At 39.3% G+C, this 21,123-nt stretch overlaps 1 protein-coding gene across 1 annotated transcript; it reads right to left on the minus strand.

Annotated features, from left to right (window-relative positions):
• Window positions 1-4,489: 4,489 nt before the first annotated feature.
• On the minus strand, window positions 4,490-20,880 carry LOC131080298 (interleukin-1 receptor-like 1). The gene is made up of 10 exons (XM_058018490.1): window positions 20,811-20,880; window positions 18,342-18,543; window positions 17,908-18,076; window positions 17,665-17,827; window positions 15,409-15,477; window positions 13,348-13,480; window positions 13,098-13,255; window positions 8,971-9,114; window positions 6,839-6,997; window positions 4,490-5,016 (listed from the first exon to the last, which is right to left on the minus strand). Exons 1-10 carry the CDS (start codon window positions 20,875-20,877, stop codon window positions 4,670-4,672), a joined length of 1,611 nt encoding a protein of 536 aa, XP_057874473.1. The 5' UTR covers window positions 20,878-20,880; the 3' UTR covers window positions 4,490-4,669.
• Between the last annotated feature and the right edge of the window lie 243 nt (window positions 20,881-21,123).

Consider the following 21,123-nt stretch of genomic DNA (forward strand, 5'->3'; position numbering starts at 1 on the left):
AAATACAGAATTTGGACACTTTGAAATGTTCCTCCACATCACAGCATCACAGGATAATTCAGGTTTGAAGGGACCTCTGGGAGTCCTCAGGTCCAGCCCCTCTTCAGGGTGCACACAAAGGAGACCTGAACACTTACAAGGATGGGGATTCCACAGCTTCTCTGGGCATCTGTTCCAGCTTTGGAACATGCATATGATGAAATTTTTTTCTAATATGTAATATAAATTTCCTATGTTCTAATTAGTCACAGTTACTTTTTTGTCCCATTTCTGGGCTCGTTTGAGAAGAGTCTGGTTCCATCCATTCTCTCTCTGTCTTTTCATTAGATTATTGTAGGTAGAAACAGGGACACTTGTCCTCTCCCTGTATGATCTGTGCTCTTGGTGATGTTCCCCTGGACTTCAATATGTCAGTACCTACTCACTTGTGCTGAGGAGCCCAAACCTTGACATAGTGCCCTAGAGATGATCTCACAAATGCTGCGTTCAGGGGAATAATCACTTTCCACAACTACATTCTCATTAGTAAGGTGCAGCGTGCTGTTGGTCATCCTGGTCACAAGGACACACTGCTGAATTGTGTTCACTTTAGTGTCAACCAGGACATCCAGTCTATTTCTGCAAAGCTATTTTGCATTAGGTTGACCTCCAGGCTGCCTTGCTGAATAGGTTTGTTCCATCTCAGCACTTTGCACATGCCTTGGGCTGAACTTTGTGGGTTTCCCATCAGTCCATTTCTTCAGCCTGTTGCTGTCTAAAACAGCAGCCCTGTGCTCCAGTGGGTCAGCTATCCCTCCCCAGTTTGATTTTCTGTCTGAAAGTTCATTGGTCGTACATTCTGTCCCATTGTCAAGGTCATCAGTAAGGATGCTAAACATTCCTGGTGCTGACGTCACTCCCTGAGGGACACCTCTAGTGATTAGCTGTGAGTTGAGGTTTTATGCTGGTCACAACCTGTTAGTCCCTCAGGTCCCACAGGTCCCACTGTTTTTCTGATCACTTTCGTGGATCTGTCTGCCTAGCAGAGACTGTGTCAAGGACCTGGCTCTCTACAAGATATACAGTATCCAGGGTCTGAAACACAGCTGGATATGCATGATTAGTGCCTAAAACAACAGCTGTAATTTTTCAACCCCTTAAAGAGTAAGGAACATACAGTTGTACATTCAATTTAATGTACTATCAATTTTGCACATCATCTTCCAAACAGGCTTTGTCCAATGCTCTATTAATATTTCATAACAAATAATGGCTTGCTAGGAAAACTCTTGAAAACTTCTAAAACCTTCCTTTAAGTGGTAAGTCTCTTGGGCTTCACAACCATGTGAGCTGCAGGAACATCAAATCTCAACCCCATTGGATTTCCAGCTGGTCAGAGTCTCTGGGTGCCTGTTCACCCACGAGAGGGCAGGATGACTCTGCTCTATTAAGTGAAAGTAAATCTGCTCTCCAGAGTCCCTTGAGGTGCCAAAACCGCAGAAGTGCAGGGTCGAAACCAAAGAACATTAAAACTCTTTGTGGACAATATAATTCAGAAACTAAATTGCCTTGGTGCTCTTTAATTTAAGCTTAAGGCATCCAAACTGAATCTTCTATAAGCTTTCTGTGTTTATTCCTATGTTATTATTTCTATGTTTATTTATTCCTATGTTGAAAGGATACTTCTTTTTTTTTTCAGGGGGGTGGGGGAGACAGGGCAGACTGACATTCTGTTATTCCATGAAGGCAGACTTCTTAGCGTACAAAAAGCCAATTTTAATTAAAAAAAAATGTTTTTGAAAATCTAGGTTGTTTGTAAGTTGCATATCATGGAACTACTGTGGATGAAAGATACCTCTGGAAGTTATCTAGTCAACCCCCATGCTTAAGATTGTCCAAAATCAAGTCCTGGAGATTTTTTAGTATCTCCAAGGTTGGAGACACACAACTTCTGTTGGTAACTTGTGCCGGTGCTGGGTCACTCTCACCATTAAAAAAAAAAACAAACAAACCTTTCTGATGTTCAGAGGGAACCTCCTGTTTTTAGGTTTTCACCCATTGCCTCTGGTCCTGTCACTGGGCATCACTGAGATGAGCCTGACTCCCTCTTCTTTGTACCCTCCCTTCAGGTGAGGGACCTCACCAGGCTGAAGAGTCCCAGCTCTCTCTTCCTATGAGAGATGCTCCAATCCTTTCACCAACCCCATGGCCCTTTGCTGTGCTCACTCCACAATGTCCCTGTCTCTCTCCTACTGAGGAGCCCAGAACGAAACGCAGGATTCCTGATTGCCCTCAGTAGTGCTGATATTTTAATGATGCTGTAAAAGTATTCCACAGTTCTTTTTGTGCTTTTTTTCTAACATTACAAATATGATAACATCTGTAGAATATACCCATTTTAATGCATATCTCATATTTCTTTACTAAAAAGTAAGGAATAACAAAAAAATCTGTGACAACTGCAGTATTTTTTAGTCATAAATATGGTCACATACTCATGCCCTGATACTGTAAATATTCTTTGCCCCACTGAATTTGCTCCTTTTCTTCACTGCTGGCAAACCACCATAAGAATTATTTTCCTCTTTTTTTTTTTTCTGTGCTGACCAGGAAACTTGAAAAAAATGTAGCACCACCACAAGAGCCATGTAGTGAGTTTGTTTTTCACCACCATGACTACATGCATGGCTAACAGGAGTCAATGACACACCAGTATATTTCAGAGTAATTTGGTTCATTTCTCATCCTGTGCAATTCCTCACTGTACCTTCTCCTCATCTCGTTCCAGCTTCAAAAGTCATCCTAGACTTTTCACTTCAAAGATGCCTGCTTATCATCCTTTCTTGTTCATTACAAGCCCAGGACTCAAACTGTATTAAAAACTTATCCTGTGATAATCTTGGAAGTGAATATTCTGTCTTGCTCAGCAGCTTATGTGTAAAAATCTTCAAAGTTTATAGGAACAGGCTTTCCTGCTTTTACACATGCCTCAGTGTTGGCATGCTCTCTGTGGGAAGAAATGAACAAACAAAGGAAAAAACCAAGTCTCACACTGGCATGAATCCATCTTGTGGGGCCTCCACAGAGACAGTAAGGTTTATCCAGAGGTATCTTTAGGAACAGGACCCAGTACTGCACACAATCTAATGAGGTAATTACAAAATGCAACCTTTGATGCTTTATAGTTGTGGTGAAGTGAGCAATGAGTGAATGAACGCTTGAAAATACAACTCATCAGAGAAAAACTGTCTAGTGTGCCATAGATCTTTTAACAGGATGATGAAAAATATCTATACATATATTTTATGCACGTTTTTTCTACTCCAAATAGCTATCTATAAGTCTGAAGATCCCTATTCAATAAAAACTTACAGTAAAAGGGAAGAATTTGCCTGCTTTTAATCCTGGACTTGGTAACAATGAGTTACCAGTGAGTTAGTTTTCTGCATCTAATTTTCACTTTTTAAGTCTATTCTGTAGCAAGTCTAATGCTGAAAACTAAGCCTTCTCTGACAGTAAGAATATCCTGGGTTTGAAAATATAAAAAGATTAAAGTTTTCAGGGATACCTGTACTAGAATACATCTTGTTCCTGTTCCCCTGAACTAGAAGGAGATTTGGCACTGACCTTTGCATTTAAGGTTATTTCCTATCAAAAATAAGAAAGTATAACTACACACGAGTATAACTACACTACATCTGATTTCCTATCAGAAATATAAGAAAGTATAACTACACATGAGGCCAAAGTATGGGGAAAAACTGTATAATTCTTGTTGTAAAAAAGCAGTCTATTTTTTTTGGTAGCTTAAAGGAATGCTGTCAGTGTATCAAAAGAACATCCTAAATTTTAATATGTTATTTCTATGTGAAGATAATAATTGCAGTAACAGCATGATTATTGTACCTGAAAGACTTAAATTTCCCATTTGTGTGATTCATTTTAATAGATATATAAAATATTTTAAAGTGCATATAAAATACCTTTGTATGTACCAGTGCATTCATTTCCCTTAACAATGCATGTAAAATATATATATGTATATATCAGTTCATTTATTTCCTGTAACAATGCATATTTTTATATATAGATATATAGATATATCAGTGCATTTCTTTCCCTTAACACTATTCACATCAGTCTCAAAAGACTCTTTAGTGAGGCAGTCGTACCAAGGAAAAATAAAATTTCATCTTGTGAGTGTCACTATTGAATCAAAAAGGAGTAAGTGTCAGAAAATAGAAGTTAACAAAAGAATAACATTATACTTTCTAATTGCAAAATACACATTATACTTTGTAATCAAATAATACAGAAGGCATTTATGTTTTATCAGCTGCATTAGAAAGATGAATTCAACCTGCAAGGCTTTCAGTTATTCATAATCAAAATTTTCTGTTATATATACAACTATATATAGAAAGAGTATAGGCACATTTGGTTTTCTGTGACATGCAAAATTCTCCCCAAAATCTAGAATTATTTATTTAGACCTCTCATACCTGTAAAATATCCCCTCAGTATCCTAGACCTCTTCCATCAATTTACCCCATCGTTACTCAGTAGAAGAACTGAAAAAAAGTTCAAAAAACACAGCCAGACTTTCAGACAGTACAGTCATTTCCTTTCCTTTCTGAAAGGACCAACAGCTGTGGGCTTGTAGTCCATCCTGATGGGGCAGCACTGCTGTTCACCTGGCGTCAGCCACGTGTGAGGGCCTGCGTGCCAGCGGCATATGGAACCTCACCTGCTTCCAGAACTTAGAACTGGGTGACTGTGGGTGCACTGTGTGCTCCTCTTTCCATTTGATGGTGCCTTGCTGCTTAATAAGAAACCTAAGAGATTCCTGAAGCTTCCCATAATTCCCAATTGTCTCCATTTCCAGAAGGATCACCTTGGTGTCATTTTGAATGAGGGCATTGTATAAAGCAATGTGTTGATCATAAGCATCTTCTTTAGAATTAACCAGCTGGTGTGTCAGCAGCATGATCAGCCTCCTGCTCTTCTGCATCCTCGTCTCAATTGCACTGGCTGCATCTAGTAATGTACAAGAAAATGATGAGACACTGATATTCTTTTTAAAATTCTTTTGAGATTGGAAACTCCATTTTCATTGCTTTGTAACCAGAAATAATTTCTATCTCGCTTCAGTCTGATACAGTTTGTTTATTTATTAGAGAAAGACCAATGGGGCAAGGGGAGAGAAAAGCAAGAAACCCAAAGCAAAAAGCCTTCATTTCAAATGGGTTTTTTAGTTGAAACATTAATATAGTCACTGCTTTTAAGTATTGTTAGGAATTTCTATTCCAGTGACCTAGGGTCAAATTCAGTAGATCTGACTGTAACAAAATTGTATTTGATCAATAGTCTCCATGTAAGGAATTGTGTTGTACCATGTTTAATGCCTTAGAGATGATCTTGCAATACTTAGCCATGAAAAATAGTCATCAGAAGACTTTTGAGTGACTTGCATCTAAGAGGCTTATTTCCAGGTGGGGTTAGACTAAATTATAGTGAATTGTCCTGAGTTATTGTGTGCTAATTTATACACTAATCTGTGCATTGTGTTGGCCTTCACCCTGCAGGGGTAAATCCAGACTTTCAGGGCATCTGTGTGTCAGCACAACAGAAGATGTTTGAATTTCCCACTGCCATGTTAGGGAGAGCTGATCAGTGCTACTCTCCCTGTGATGCTGGGCCAAAAGAGAAGTGGGAGCACAGCTGAGGAAATTCAACACACCAATTATTTAACAAACTAGCTGATTTGCAGATGCATCAGCCAGCTCCATATGTGTCCTCTTTTCCTTTCCTGGGGGCTGCCAGACCACTGCAAGAGGTGTAAGATTTTGCCTTTGACAGTTTTGTGAGCTATTGTAGCTCCTTGTGCTGGACCTGGGAATGGTCTGGCTCAACAACTTTTGCAGCTTTTCTTTACCTTCATTTTTTCCAAGGCCAGGCAGCCCTTTCACAACTTTCCAGAAGAGGAGGACATCAAAGATTTCAGCCTCAGCTGAGGGCAGATGAATGACACCTGGCCCAGTGCAGATGATTTCAGAAATGTGAAACAGAAAATGCACCAGCTTAGGCTTCATGCCTACTCACTGACAGAGAGAGAAGATCTGGTCTACAGAAGAGCCAGGGCACAAGATAAACAGACAAGTCAGCTCTGGAGGAGAGCAGATAGCACCTAGGTGGCAGCAATCATATGTGATAGTGTGGAGGGTGTTTATATGGAAATTAGCACAGATTAATTTACATTATTTCATCCGGAAAGACAAGAAAGTAGAAATAAAGCATACCAATTCTCTCCTGAACTAATATTGGGAATTGTGTGAAGGGAAAATAGAACGTGTCAGTGAAAAGAAGCTGAATTTCTTGTGATTCTAACACCCTCATAAAAGGTTGAAAACTCCTGAGTGATAACAGCAAAGGTGTTTCCTTAGCTGAGTTTGTGGGTTTGGCTGAGCTTATGGGTTTCTCCTGTTCCCTGTCTTGTAGTCACCAAGCCAGCTCATGCAAGGTTTGGTTGTGGCTTTGCCCAGATAAACCTGCACGGAGTTAGATTTTCCAAAGAGCAAGTGTATTTTTAAAAGAGTCACACTCAGGGTCATGTTTCCTGTGCGTTCCAAGATGATAAGGAGTCTGTGCCCTTTCCTAGTGGCTTGCTCCTCCTAGCACACTGGAAAGCACAGACTGCCCTTGTGACACCCGGCCTGAAAGAGCAGGCAGATGGCTGCTGAGGACATGAGCTTCAAGGTCTGGAATGCAGAGTGACCTCCTACACACCTAAAAGGGACTTGAATCACAATTTTCTCAAGCTTGACAAGTGTTTCAGTGCATTACCAGATCTGAAACTTACCTTCTCCAGGATATATATCTCTCCCATAAATACACAATGTATATCCACATTTATTTTCCAGAATATCTGGCATGATTTGGTAAACAAAATATTCCACAAAATTAGCTTCACTGGCATGGTTTTTGGGGTAGATAACATATGCATCATATATCTTCCCATCTGTAAGGCAAAACAAGAGGAAGGAGTATTGTGTTAACATGAATTAGAGCTGTCTGTTGCAAAAAGTAGGAGAGAAATAAAAATATCAGTCAATAGTGAAATAGATCTAAGAATCAGTTCCAGCCAATCTGAATAATGTATACTATCTGGTGCATGTTTGGAAATTAAAGGCTGTGCATATTTGGTGTTTTCCATGCTCAATTGTTTTGTCTTGTGTGTTTGTAGCTTTGGAGAACCTGGCCTTTGTATTGTGAAGGTTGCATTCCAAAGTATATGCAGTAAGATTTCAACTGATCAATGCATGTTAGCATGATATAGCCATGAAGCTCAGCATTTGTTTTTTCAGTGATACAATTTGCTAATAACAGGCTTTATCTCTCAGCACAAGATATTCCATTTAAATTCTTCCATCTTGAAGACTTTATTCATCATTCCCACAACATATCATACACTTGAGTGAAAATCATATTTCTTAGGAAACAGTCTTACAGTCAGAACCAAATACAAAGTCAAGTATTTATTTCATTCCTTGATTCATTTCTCTAAATTAAGTTTTCCATTACAGCATTTTTATTCTAATCCCAAACATTTCTTTCTTTCTGGTGGAGATGGCTGTATCCTTTCTTCTGTTGCTGAGGTTCTTGCTCAAACCATTCTAACAATAGATCCTTGGAGAAGCAGCTGAGGGAGCTGGGGTTATTTAGTCTGGCGAAGAGAAGGCTCAGGTTTGACCCTGTTGCTCTCCATAATGACCCAAAAGGAGATTGTAGCCAGGTGTGGGGGTCAGCCTCTTCTCCCTGGCAAGCAGTGACAGGACAAGAGGACACAGTGCTAATCTGGAGCAGGGGAGGATTAGGTTGGACATTAGGAAGAATTTCTTCATAGAGAGGATGATTAGGCATTGTAATGGGCTGTCCAGGCTGGTGTTGGAGCCACCATCCCTGGAGATGTTTAAGGAAAGGCTGGAAATGGCACTGAGTGCCATGGTCTAGCTGGCAATGTGGTGTTTGGTCATAGATTGGACTCGATGATCGCAGAGGTCCTCACTGATTCTGTGAATCTGTGATCCTGTGATTCTGTAATAATAATGAAATGTCCATTTCCAGAGTCTGATTAATTTCATCATAAAATATGCTTACATGGAAACTGTCCAAAAAAAGCATGCTTCTTTCCTCTTTAATAAGAAGCAACTAGATCAGCTGTAGATATCTACATGCATACATCTGTGGTAAGAGTCAGCTTCAGACTTAAAATTCATCCATTTAGCTGGATTTGGTCTCTTAAAAACATGTACTTCATCACATCATTAGGCACTGCCTGCCCTTCAGCTGCCCCCTGCAGAGGGGTTCAGTCTCACTGAAGCCCTAAGGCAGCACCAACAGCACCAACTGCTCATGGTTAGACAGCAGGATCCAGCCACAGATCTCCAGGTTTCATGTCTGAGATGGAAACTTTCCTGTGTGCACTTTAATTTCATACAACTAAATGCAGACATCTGAATCCTGAGCTGAAAGCAGCCAATAAAGCTAGATGGGATGCATTCCTCCAGAAATGTCTTCCAGACTATTGGAATCTTTCTTTTTGGCCTACAAAAACTGTGCTGCTCTAATATATGCTTTTTTCACATTAGTTATCAGGTTTGATCCTTTGCATTAGAGAGCACATTACAAGTACGCTTAATAGCACTGTAAATCAGGTTTTCAACATCATTCAGTATTTATGGCAAATACTTTCAATAAAAAACTACAAAAACAGGACTGAATCTATCTTTTATGTAATTCAGTCCTACAAAACCCAGAAAACAAGGGTATGTAAAGCACTTGCAGAGCCATGTATTACTTGTCTTTACTGAAGGTGTAAGAAAGAAAAGAATCAGGCTCAGGTGTCATGGATTAGCAACTATCAAATAAATTACTTTCTCTATGATTTGCCATTTTCCTTTTATTAAACTTTCCTTCTCAAATCTTACGTACCATCCTTGACTGAGTAGGGCTGGAATATCTCCCGATACAGCAGGACAATATCCACTCGGAAGGACTGGTAAAGGATCACTGAGAGTGCTATTGCACCTAGCAGAACTAGAGATCCTGTGATCAGGAGGACATTAGGAAGAACCTCTGCAAAGTAGAGGAATGTACTGTTAGCCACAGAGAAGTTAATGAGTGTGCTGAAGCTTCAGGCTCATATCCTTACTTGTGTTACAGCTTTCAGGAGCTCAAAACAGAGATGAGAAAGCTTCTTCCTTCCCCAGCTGGCATAGCCAACACACAGACCCCTGAACTAGAAGCATACTGTGCAGTATATAATTAATATTCACTTTGTTGAATCCAGACCTACTTATGCTAAAACCACAGCTGACAATGATGTTTAAGTAATCTGTGACTTTCAAAAACTGGTAATAACACAACCATTTTGTGAGACATCTAAGCCTACGCATGAAAATCTACAAAAGGACAAATGGAGGCTTCTTGGCATGATTGCACAAATAGGATACAAAGAGCGTGTGCAAGTAATGAAATCTGCAAGATAAGAGCTAAGATAGCACTAGACAAGCAGGAAAACAGAACACGTCCTGGTCAGAGAAATAAAATAAACAATGCTAAGTCAGATGATGTTCTCTCCTGCCTTTTCCTTTCAAGAGGGTCAAGGGGCATGTAATAGCAATGATGAGTAAGAGAAACTGAGATAGAAAGGAGCCACCCACTTTAGTTCCAATTTCCCTCATGGAAGAGCTCTAGCATCTGTCCATCTTTACCTCAGAGACGAAGACTTATCACGGATAGATTAAGTCTAGATATATGGAAAACATTTTTTACATTGAAGGCGGTAAAACAGTGGAACAGATTGCCCTGAAAAACTGTGGGTCCCCCATCCCTGGAAGTGTTCCAGAATGGCTTGGATAGGGTGCTGAGAGATTTGGTCTAGTGGAGGGTGTGCCTGAGAAATTCTGCTGAAAATGTATATAAATGAAGAGTTTACAAACACATTTTCCCTTTCCTCTGGTAGGTTGTGAGGCAAATTTAACAAGATTTTCACAGTCTTTACATTTATTTCTTTGGAGTTTAAAGGGAAAAAGAAATTCTAGGCTTGTGAGGAAGCTTACCTCACCAGAACTAGATCAGGAGGAAACACCTTTCAATAAGATTGGGCAAGAAAACAGTTCCTTCTTAAGTGAAATTTGACCATATTTTTAATAGTATCACATAAGCCTATGAAGGAACTTCATCCTTGTTGACCCCTTCAAATTTTGGTATTTTATCCATTTTCCTGCTCAATACACACAGACAAAGTAAGGAAACCCCTTTCACTACCTGGAGGGGCTGCCCCAAGCACCAGAGCGTGATGATGTTTCTTACTGATACATTTGTGGACAGCATGCTCATCATAACATTACAATTACTGGTGCATTGCATTAAGTCTCTATAATCTGGAGAAGAAGCAGGTTCCAGCATCAACGTTTGCAATTGCAAACCTAAAAAAACGCTGTTTATATTTGCACTGATTAGACCAAGGCTGGAAAAGAAGCCAATGTGCCCATGCAGTTTGGAATGTGTCTTCACAGAGGTGTCTTCCTGGAAGAGCAGGTTCGATTCCCAGTAATGCTGGCTTAGCACCCAATTTCTCTGGAATTAACTAATGGACATTCACTAATTTCATTCACTAGTGAACATTCAGCACAGTGGGGGCAGGTGCCACAAGCCCCTGAACAAGGCTGAATAGATCCTGTTGTTCCATTTGATTTACTGCATCATTTAGCAGCTGAGCTCATGAGTAAGCCATGTTCTATTTATATTCAAGAGTAATGGGAATACAGAACTATCAGCTCACAAGAACTAATACTGGAAAGGCCAGAGAAAACATGTCAGAAAGCAACTTTTGAAGGAGTTCCAGACAAACTCCAGAAGAGCAGCAGTTTTTTCTATCTTCTCTGGGATCTAAGGCAGATGCACTTCCAGACAGTGAAAGCAGAGATCTGTGTCTAGAGTTCCTGTCCACATCAGCCTACAAAACATGAGCCAAGAGGTTAGCTTTAACATTAAACATCTTTGAAGAAGAACAGAGATGATGCTTTCTGAACTTTATCTCTGCTTTGAATGACTGCAAAAAAAAGCATTAACAGGGTAGTAGCTAGCAGACACAAGTTGTGCTGTGAGAAACACTAAGGAGCAATCATATATTTAGAATTTTTTCCCTATTAAATACAAAATACAAACAAAACAAACAAACATAAAAGAGTGTGCACATCCTTATTACACATTTACAAGATGAGAGGCACAAGTGAATCCTATATAGCATTTTTATTATTCTCAGAAACAAGAGACACTGCTTTAACATAAGTATTGCTGAGCTTTGAGAGAACTGAGTGAAGAAAACTAAAGCAGAGCACAGCCACTTTTGGACATAGCATTGCTGACACCAACAGTGCTGAGGAGTAGAGGCAGACACATTGTCAACAGCAGCAACAAGGACAAGGGGACAGATATCCACACAAAAAAGGTAGCAGTGAAAGCAGGGTCACAGCCAAGAGCTTTCATGAACATTAACTAAAGACCTATGAACAAAAAACAAAATTTGTCTATAGCAGAAATTAGACTCAATGATTCATGGGATGAATACAGGATATGCTGTCTGTTCTCCTTCATCTAGTCTGTAATATGGGGCCAACGAGAGACTTGTACTAATAAACAAAAGCTGTTATTCAGTTTCCTTCCCTCTCATTGCAAGTACACTCCCACACTCAGGTACTCCAGTGCAAAGCTGGTGTACTTCCAGCTTCTTGAGTGGTGCTGCACTCAAACTCACCTATCCAGCCAAAACAACCCCTGCCACCTTCCTGCTGGTGCTATTCTGCTGTTACAATTCACCTACATCTCTTCTAGTCCAGGCTAGCAAGGAAACTTGTCCAGGCCTTGAAGCCATGATCCTGTAGAAAGTCATGAGCAGTCGAGGATACAGCAGGACATGGGTCTGTGCACACCCTGTGATCACAGTACACTGGATTTTACTCTTCCCACCACTCTCTTACAGAAAACTGTTAAAGGTCTTGACATTTACTTTCAAAGCCCTCGAGAAAAGAGAGTAGCTTTAGATTACATATTAAGAAATTCTTTCCTGTGAGGGTGGTGAGGCACTGGAACAGGTTACCCAGAGAAGATGTGGATGCTCCATCCCTGTGTTTGAGGCCAGGTTGGATGGAGCTCTAGGCAACTTAGTCTAGTGAAAGGTGCCCCTGCCCTTGGCAGGGAGTTTGGAACTAAATAATCTTTAAGGTTCCTTCCAACCCAAAACATTCTATCATTCCATGATTCTTGGTGGTTAACATGTCTGAAGGAGTGAAAAAAGAAACAATTGATCACAGCTGCTTCTTGAGCCCTTCCAGACAGAATAGCATTTTCTGCCATAGTTGGCAACAGTGCTTAGGGATCTGGCTATCCCTATTAAAAAAGAACATTCCCACATGAGCTAAGGATTATCTCTGTCCCCACCATTTACTGCCCTGGATTTTCCTTCTCTTTCAGGTACTACTAGAACCAGGAATTAAAAAAAAAACCAAGGGATAGCCTTTGAAGCACTACTCACACTTCTGTGCGGCACAGAGGGAACACAGTGGCACTCAGAGAAGATAAAGAGTGATTTTGAAGAGGTGATTCTCACAACATTCAGTCCAAAAAGGTCACTACAGTGGATGCAGTGTAGTAAGGAAGACAAACTGGCAAACCAGCAGCTGAAACCCTTATATTTAAAGTTAGTCTATTTTCTGCCACACTTTTACACTACAGACAATAGTTCTATTTGGCACAGTGGAGAAATATCCTAGAAACAGGATATTCTTATCACAGAGCTGATACAGTCACGCTCTGTGTATTTCATCTCTTGCTGACCCTGTTTGAATAATGTCCCACTCTCTCCCCAACCCCAAGGAAAAGGACGCAGACACAAGAATTTTGCAACTGGCTGGAGCTTGTAGGGAAGAAGCAGGCTGGTTTTGTTTCGTATTAACTGAAACGTTTTTACTATCTGAAACAAATAATAAAATTAACTCACCAGCATATTTCAAACTAAGTGCAAATTGTAAAGAATTAAAATGAAAAACTCCTACCCTTAGATAGCACTTTGAGTTGTAATGTCACTGTGACTCTTGTGCTGTACAGTGTGTTCAATGCTATACATGTGAAATTTGACTGCAGATCCTCCTTTTTTACTTCAGTAATATTCAAAGTTGTCTCTCCATAGTATACTTGCTCATGATCATCAAAACTAATAGAAAGAGAAAGAGATGGTACCATTGGTTTCAATGGCTAGGCATAGTTTGTGTAGAAGAAAGATTATTCTGTGTTATGTGGACTTACAAATGAGTTTCTCTATGAAATCTTGAAAAAACAAGTCTTTTCACTGAGATGTTATCCACATCCCAGCTGACAGCAGCCAGTGGCTGTTTGTTAATCCCCAGGCGGGCCCGACATTTCAGAGACAAAGCAGCACCTAATCAAGAGACAGAGATGTAAACATTCCTTGATGAAAAACAAGGAAAATTATATTTTCCTCATAACACCTTTCCTAACAAATCTTCATAAAACTTGTGAGTTTTGTCATAATATTTTTTCTGAACTACTGCTGAAAAAATGATACATAGAACAGATAAAAAGAAATAACAGGAATTTTTCAGCAAATTATCTAACAGCACACCAAGGATTACAAAAGGAATTATTTATATTTATTATGATGAAGACAATATCCCCTTAACTTGCGATGCTTGACACATATAATCAGCTGGATTATATGTGGAGGAACATAGGATAGATATGGTGGTTAACGCACAAATGTACACATAAATAATCTAATTAAATTTCAGCATCTATTATTTTGCGACTTGTGTGCAGCCTTATCTTGGATTTCATTCAAGCTGGTCAAAAGTAAAGTAAGCCAGTCCAGGCAACACTAAAACAGGAAATTACTTATTAAATATTTCCCATTAGGAAATATTTATTCCAAAGTAAGAGTCACCATTGCACCAAAATAAAATATAACTTAAACATGTTAAATTATTTCCATGTAAGTCTGCATCTAAACAGGTCTTAGATAAGAATATTAAATCTTATGGCTAAGATATTCTCTTTCCCCATGCTCCCTGATACCAATCATGAATTGGTATTAGGGAGCATGAGGAAACCCCTTCATTTTTGCAAACAGGAGGCAATAGAACCAGTACAGCAATTGGGTTTCAAATGCAAAGTGAATTTTCTCTGTGTAAGCACTATCAGAGTGACAGGCAGAGCCCACAGAGCACTGGGCACTGACCATCTTACTAGAGAAAGCTTGTCCTCGAGCAGAGACCATCTAATTTCTGGGGAAAACAGCTAAAACAGCTGGGGAAAAGAGGAATAAAATAATGGGAATGAGAGTCAACTGACAAGTCTCTGAGCCCCAGCACATGGCACAGAGAGGGCTGTGGACCCCTGCAGTATCTGCTGCCTGAGCAGTCTTGCTGTAGGACAGAAGCAGAGGAGTGTAGATACAGCCCCTTCTCCCACTGGCCCAGTTTCACCCCACTTGCCCTGGCAGACAGATCCTGGATTACCTGTTTAGATTTCTGATGGGTTTAGTCTCTTGCTGGAGAGCTCCACCTTTCCCACTGACTGCAGGCAAACCCCAGACAGCTCTCACTCCTGTCAGGAACACCTTATCCTGATGGTGCAAGCTAACTAGGATGAATGTGAATCCCTGGGAACATCCATAGCCCTGAACAGCAGGGAGCCAGGAGGAAGCCCTGCATCACGGGCTGTCCAGCTGCTCTGTCTCAATCCACTGCTGGGTGCTGTCCTTCAGCCCTCCCAGTCCTCCTTCATTCAGCTCTTCAAGCAGGCTGTCTGATCACTGCCAGCCAGCCTGGGTATGAGACAGGCAGCGTTCCTCAGCCTCAGAGCCAGCAACCAGCTCCTTGCTCTCCTTCATTCCTCAACAGAGACACAGGCGCTGTCTCCACGGGGGGACTCAAGGCAGCAAGGAGCAGCTCTAGCCACAGCAACAGTCCATCTTTCCCTCTCAGGGGTACCATCAAGCAGGTTTGAGGGATTTAACCACAGCCCTCTTTGAAGTGGATGGAAGCTGTCACCTTTCAGCTGAGATGTAATGATTCACTCTGTGAATAATCCAAGTGTATCCCAGTGAGGGTAGAACAAGTTGATTAAATCTTCCTAAACTTCACTTAATGCCTAAATAACACATCAGTTATATCTAACTTCACACCTCTGAGCCTGGAGGGAATTAAATATGGTAAATATTATGGTACAAAACTGTGATGAGAAGTTCCATCATTACATCTTCTTGAAGATACACGTCTTCTTGAAGATACACGTCTTCTAGACCATTACAAAATGTTAATTTAAAAACCAATTAAAATTTGTACTCACCAAGCTCTGCTTCTATTACATCTTCATTCTTTGGAAATATGATTTGAGGTGGTAGAGGTGAGTATTTTACTTTAGAAATTAAAGAGAAAAAGAAAGTATGCATTAACAAGTTGTGAAAATGCATTTTGTAAGATAAAATTTGTAATCTGTACAATTAATATTTTATCATCACAAAACAGAATTGCAAACTAACAGTGTTTCACATACTTGTTGGGATCATCAGGTTTTATTCCTACAACCAAATATCTCTGGGGAGTATGTACATGTTAATATCTTCAGTATTTATTCCCCATCTATGTACCTTTGTACATAGAAAGTAAGAAAAAAAAATAGGTTTTGAAGTACTGAATTAGCTGCTGAGTGGGGGGAAAAAGCAAATGCTGTTATAGGCTTGTATGATTTCTCAGCTGTTTTGGGGTTTCTCAGCTGTTTTGGAGTTTTATTGAGACATTTGAGAAATTACTCATATCCATTATATGAAATAGCTAATACATACTTTTATGCAGAATCTGAACCCCAAACATATTGCTTTCTAACCCTTTGCTCTTTAAGCTTTTCCACCCCAAGGCACCTCTGTGAAATGCATATTTCCAAAAAAATTCTGTAAGAACACATTGCAGTCCCTGCTTCCCAGACTGACTGGATATGATAACATAGATGTCAGGAGAGAGCCAGTAACTTTCCAGCTGCCTGACTATGCTAAGTTCTTAGCTGCCAGAATTCAGAGGCAGAAACTCCTCTGGATCAGCATGGATCTGCAAGGCAACAGGAATGTGCATCATAATTCTCTAATAGTAACCAAACAGAACAGTTCCACTCATCAGCATATGTATTTCAAGGTCTGAAAAAAACTCAAAGTTGCCATTAAGTGCTTTGAGTTTAGAAAACTCTGGAGCAGACATGCCAGACCCAGCCTAGATTTCACATGTTATGTTGTGATCTCTTCTTTCTGCAATGATTTCAAAAGAAAGTTAGATGAACTTCAAGATCTGTCTGGATGTAACAAAGGCTTTTATAAATTTGAATGTCTTGGAGCCAAATAAAACCCAGAAATTTTTGTTGTAACCCAGGAAGAGCAGTATTCCAGAACAGTTAAAAAAGTTTTGATGGAAGTACATTCAATCAAAAATTGTTAGGCAGAGCAAGTGTCATGGAAAGCATGATTGTGATCATGTAGAGCAACAGGCAGAAAAGGAGGAAAAGCACGACATTTCCCAGCTACTGAATTAGGTCTCTGCTCAAGCTGTCTTCTGTCCAGCTCAGAATAGTCAGAATGAGCTCTGCTACTGAGATCTGGGCACAGCAGCAAAAGCTGCATCCAAGGCTCCCACATTCCAGGTCTGCACTCTGCCCACAAGCTCTGTGCCTCCCCAGAGCAAAAAGGCCTGATGCTCAGTCTGCAAATGAACATCACTTTTTTTTAAAAAAACAAAGTAAGTACACAGCAACAAAACAACCACGTGAGCCAAACTCAAGCCCTCCACCATCCCCCAAGAAAAGGTTTTTCTGACTATTTTTCTACTGATCTGATTACAGAACTGAAGATGCATTTTGAAGTTTTGCAAGTTGATGCAATCTGAAACTATAAATTTCTGTGCACCATTTCCTGAACACCATCCAAATACAGCGCCTTCCTGAGGAGACTACATCGTAGAGGCAACCCAAAGTCCACACATCTCAGTCATATTGGCTATGTTCAAAATCACAGAGACATAGTAATCACTGAGATCCATCCATTTTCTTTTTCTAGCTATGTTTTGTCTCATTAAAGTCAAATTTAAAAGTTTTTTCAGTTCTACTACCAAATAAATGCTAGAATGTTGAGACACACCGCGAGGCATTAAGCTGAAGGCCATCAACACATGACTGATTTAGTGACCACCAGACAGTCCTCACCAGCCACAGATTCTGCTGCCCTCAATAAATAGAAAGCAGAGCATAGTGGCATTCCACTGAGGAGATCCTTCATTTCAGAAATGTGCTACCAGAGAACTCTATCAACCACAGCATCTAACCAAGTCATCAGAACCTTTTAAACAAAAATCTAAATGAGACCAGGTCTGACTTTACCTCATCTTACTCCATGTGGGTGACCATCCACAAAATTCATCTAATAAAGCTGATGTAATTCTTAAATAAGATGATAAAACAAACCAACCAAAATGCTTTCTCTTTTTAGTGTACAAAAGGAGTTTCCTTTGCTCTAAATTGACATTAGTCTTTTAATCTTAGCAAGCTACGGAATTATTGTCTTACCCCCACTTATGAAAATTCTTGTTGCTGATACATTAAACACATTTCCTTTACGGGTATAAATAAATTGACAAGTATAATAACCATCATCCTCCCTTCTTGGATTCTCAATATAAATATATTTCTCTTTCTTGAAGTATCTCTGTCCCTTAAGAGGTTTGCAGTCCTGGAAAAGAAAAATGTGTTCGGTTGCAAAGAGCTTTTCAATATTTTGACCTACATCAGCATTATCAGGGTTTTATTTACCTTATACCACTGGACAATGGTAGCATTCTTATAGTTATCAATGGTAGGACAAACAACTCTTCCTGTTTGAGTGTCATTTGGGTAACGAATCCGACTTGGGAAACATTGTCCTGGCTTGTATGAATGCACTTGCACACTCACGTTGTACGACTTCGTGCGATTACTTAAACTTCAAAAATGGAATAAGGTATGTCAGTGACTGTATTTTTACATGGAATATATCATTTGTAACAAATGTGTGTCATTCTATAAACATGTGGATGATTATTTTATTTCAGTCGCAGCTTGGTTTTAATGATCTGCCATAAAAATAGCAGTTGCAGGATGAAAACTTATTTTAAAAAGTCATCATGTCCAAAAATTTAATTATAATATATTGTCAAAACATATATTCTTGCCAGTCTTACACCTTCCACTTTCCATGTGGCACTTACAAATGTGTTACACAAGTGTAGTTTCCAGAATCCTCTCTAGAAGTTGGCAGAAACCAAAGAAATCGTTCCATGGAAAACACTCGTGATCCCTTCTCTTCGGCAGGAATTCTTGTGTGAGTGTCCGTGCGATACCAGGTGATGTTCACTGATGAACTCCATTTGGGACCTTTTATAACAAAGGCCTCACCTTCCATAGCATCAACTGCAAATGAGCAAAAGATTAAAATCTCAGATAAATTGAACCTTTGTCCGCTGAGACGGAGAACTTGGCATTCTTGGATCAGCGGGCCAGTCATGTCCCTCTACCCTCCTTGAGCTTTCAGAGATGATACACAGCAAGCTTATTTTCACTAGATGGTTTTTCAACAAAAATTTTGTTTACCTTGAGCTATGGAGCCATTTGTTTCCAAAAACAGGAACTAATATGGGAGGCACAAATAAACAAGCAGATCCCTAGGTTCTAAGTGGAGACGCAGTAAAAAACAAGAGGATTTAATTGAAAAAATAGTGATTTCTTACAATGAGATTATTATGTAAATCTTTGCCTGAAATACTGTTTCTATTCAAAAAATTAATTAAAACAAAGAAAAATACAGCTTTAATGTAGTTATCTTTCCTTACTTCAGTATAATGAATATTTTTTTATGCAATGGATGAGTGCTTTTTTTACTGCTTTTTTAATACAGAGAAATGAAGTTGATTTTTTTTTTTTCCTGGAAGAAAAATATCATAGAAGGAAGTCTGTAGATTAGATCCTTAGGAAAAATAAAATAAAATAAAATAAAATAAAATAAAATAAAATAAAATAAAATAAAATAAAATAAAATAAAATAAAATAAAATAAAATAAAATAAAATAAAATAAAATACAAATAAAAACAGCCCCTCTCTGAAGTTCATGAAAATAAGGTGGGAAAAAAATTAAAGCAATGTGATAGCCTGAAAGGAAGAATCTGATGAGAAATCAGATTCTGGGAAGGTGAAAAGATACAGAAATAACTGAGACAAACAAGAAGCTTAGAAAAATAAACCACATATGATCACACATAAGAAAATCTGGGAGTAAGACACTAATATTTTAAGTTGGTAATTTTTTTTAGCTGAATATACTTCTACTTTTGAATACTCAAATTGGTCCAGAGAAACTAGATTCAAGCAATTGTGATAAATACTTCAGTGCTCAGGTACCTAAATAGTGTGCTGGCCACTGAAAACAATCTGGAAGTTAAATTGCATTCTAAAGAGCGAAAGATTGGAGTATGAGCAGGGATGGTGACAGAACAAAGATTGAGATTGGCAGAGGAGCTGCAGAAGATAAAGGAGTATGAAAATGAGAGTAGATTACCAAACAGCGAACCAAAACAGACAGTGTCTCTCAAAAATGATACTTTGCAATGGTGGCTTTAGACATGTAGGTGCACAAATGAGGAGGTGAGAGTCTACATGATGGACACTTCTGCTCTCGTTCTTTCTGAAGAAGTGGTCAATCTCCACTGATATTGTCATCTCACTTACTAATTTGGGGCTCCTAAATTAGCCAGCTATGAGTATGAGGAACCTCAACCCTACAATTTTAACAGTTTTCCCACCCACAAGCCTTGCAACGACACTTGGACATATCAGGAGGGGGTCAGAAAATGCAACATTGCCCTACTAAAGGTAGAACATATTGGAAATACAGATTTCTGAGGAAAAATAGTGTGGAGATGGAAGATATTGAAAAAGAAAGGCCTCATTTTAATTCAATGACATCCATGAAAATAATGTTGCCAAATTCTTCAGCAGAATCTGGCACCTTAATAAATATACTTTGCTTGAATCTTAGCATTCCTACTGTAAAACTGACAATACGGAGAAATATTTGAGATCATATCTTACAGAATTTTTCAGATAAATGAGCTCAAGAATAGAAGTACATGAGCACTGTACAACACTGTGTCCCTGGTCAGCATTATACAGCTGAGTCAATAGAGCTGGCCCATCATAAATAGTTTACTGCTCTGGACATTGCCCCTGTGCAGGGAAACATTATTGTTACACTGCATTTTTCAATTAACATCCCCAAATTCAGGACATTAAAGAGCATTTCTGTGGAGAACAGCGCCCATTTACACCCCTGATTCAGCAGGGTGCACGTGCATACACGCTGCTCAGTGCAATTAAAGCATGTTCTAGGAGTTTGTGCCCAGCTGGGAACTGGAGCACCAGCTACTCTCAAATTCTTTCAAGAAGACCCTTTCCTTTCTGCTTGCAGAGGTGCTAAGTGACAGAAATTGAAACTACACTTGCTGTCATAGAAATGGAGAGTGTTTGGTGCATTTTAATATACTTTAAAAGCTAGATTTTAAGTTGTGATTTCTGGCTTGAGGTGAACTCACTAGGCTTAAAAATAAAACCACTAATTAGGAAACAGCCTACGCATTTGTACAGAACAAACCTTATCAGAAAGTATTTTTAAAATGTGACTTACATGTTTCAGATGTCATGGAAACTGAGAGGAAGGTAGATAGGAGGATCAAATCTATAAGCTTCATCATATTTCTAAACTAGGAAGAAAAAACATTGATATCTTAGAATATACTCTGACTTCATCAGTAATGCTGTATCAATGTACATCAGAAAACTGAACAGAAAATTATATCATGCAGTGATAAATGGCATAATGTGAGCTGCTCTGTACACTGTGTGCAGCAGTTTTGCAGCTTTGAGGTGAAGTTATTTATTCTATCACCATTGAAACTACAGTTATGACTTAGTTTAGTGGGAGTCAGGGAATTGCTTTG

The sequence above is a fragment of the Melospiza georgiana genome, chromosome 2 (assembly GCF_028018845.1).
Source record: "Melospiza georgiana isolate bMelGeo1 chromosome 2, bMelGeo1.pri, whole genome shotgun sequence".
NCBI classification, from domain to species: Eukaryota; Metazoa; Chordata; class Aves; order Passeriformes; family Passerellidae; genus Melospiza; species Melospiza georgiana.

Bases quoted from the DNA above. Each gene is read 5' to 3' on its own strand.
- LOC131080298 (XM_058018490.1), bottom strand. From the start codon at position 20,877: ATGATGAAGCTTATAGATTTGATCCTCCTATCTACCTTCCTCTCAGTT. The intron at 18,077-18,341 runs GTAAGTGCCACA...CCATTTTTGAAG, and splicing joins TACACTTGTGTAACACATTT to TTTAAGTAATCGCACGAAGT. The intron at 5,017-6,838 runs GTAAGTTTCAGA...GTACATTACTAG, and splicing joins AGATATATATCCTGGAGAAG to ATGCAGCCAGTGCAATTGAG.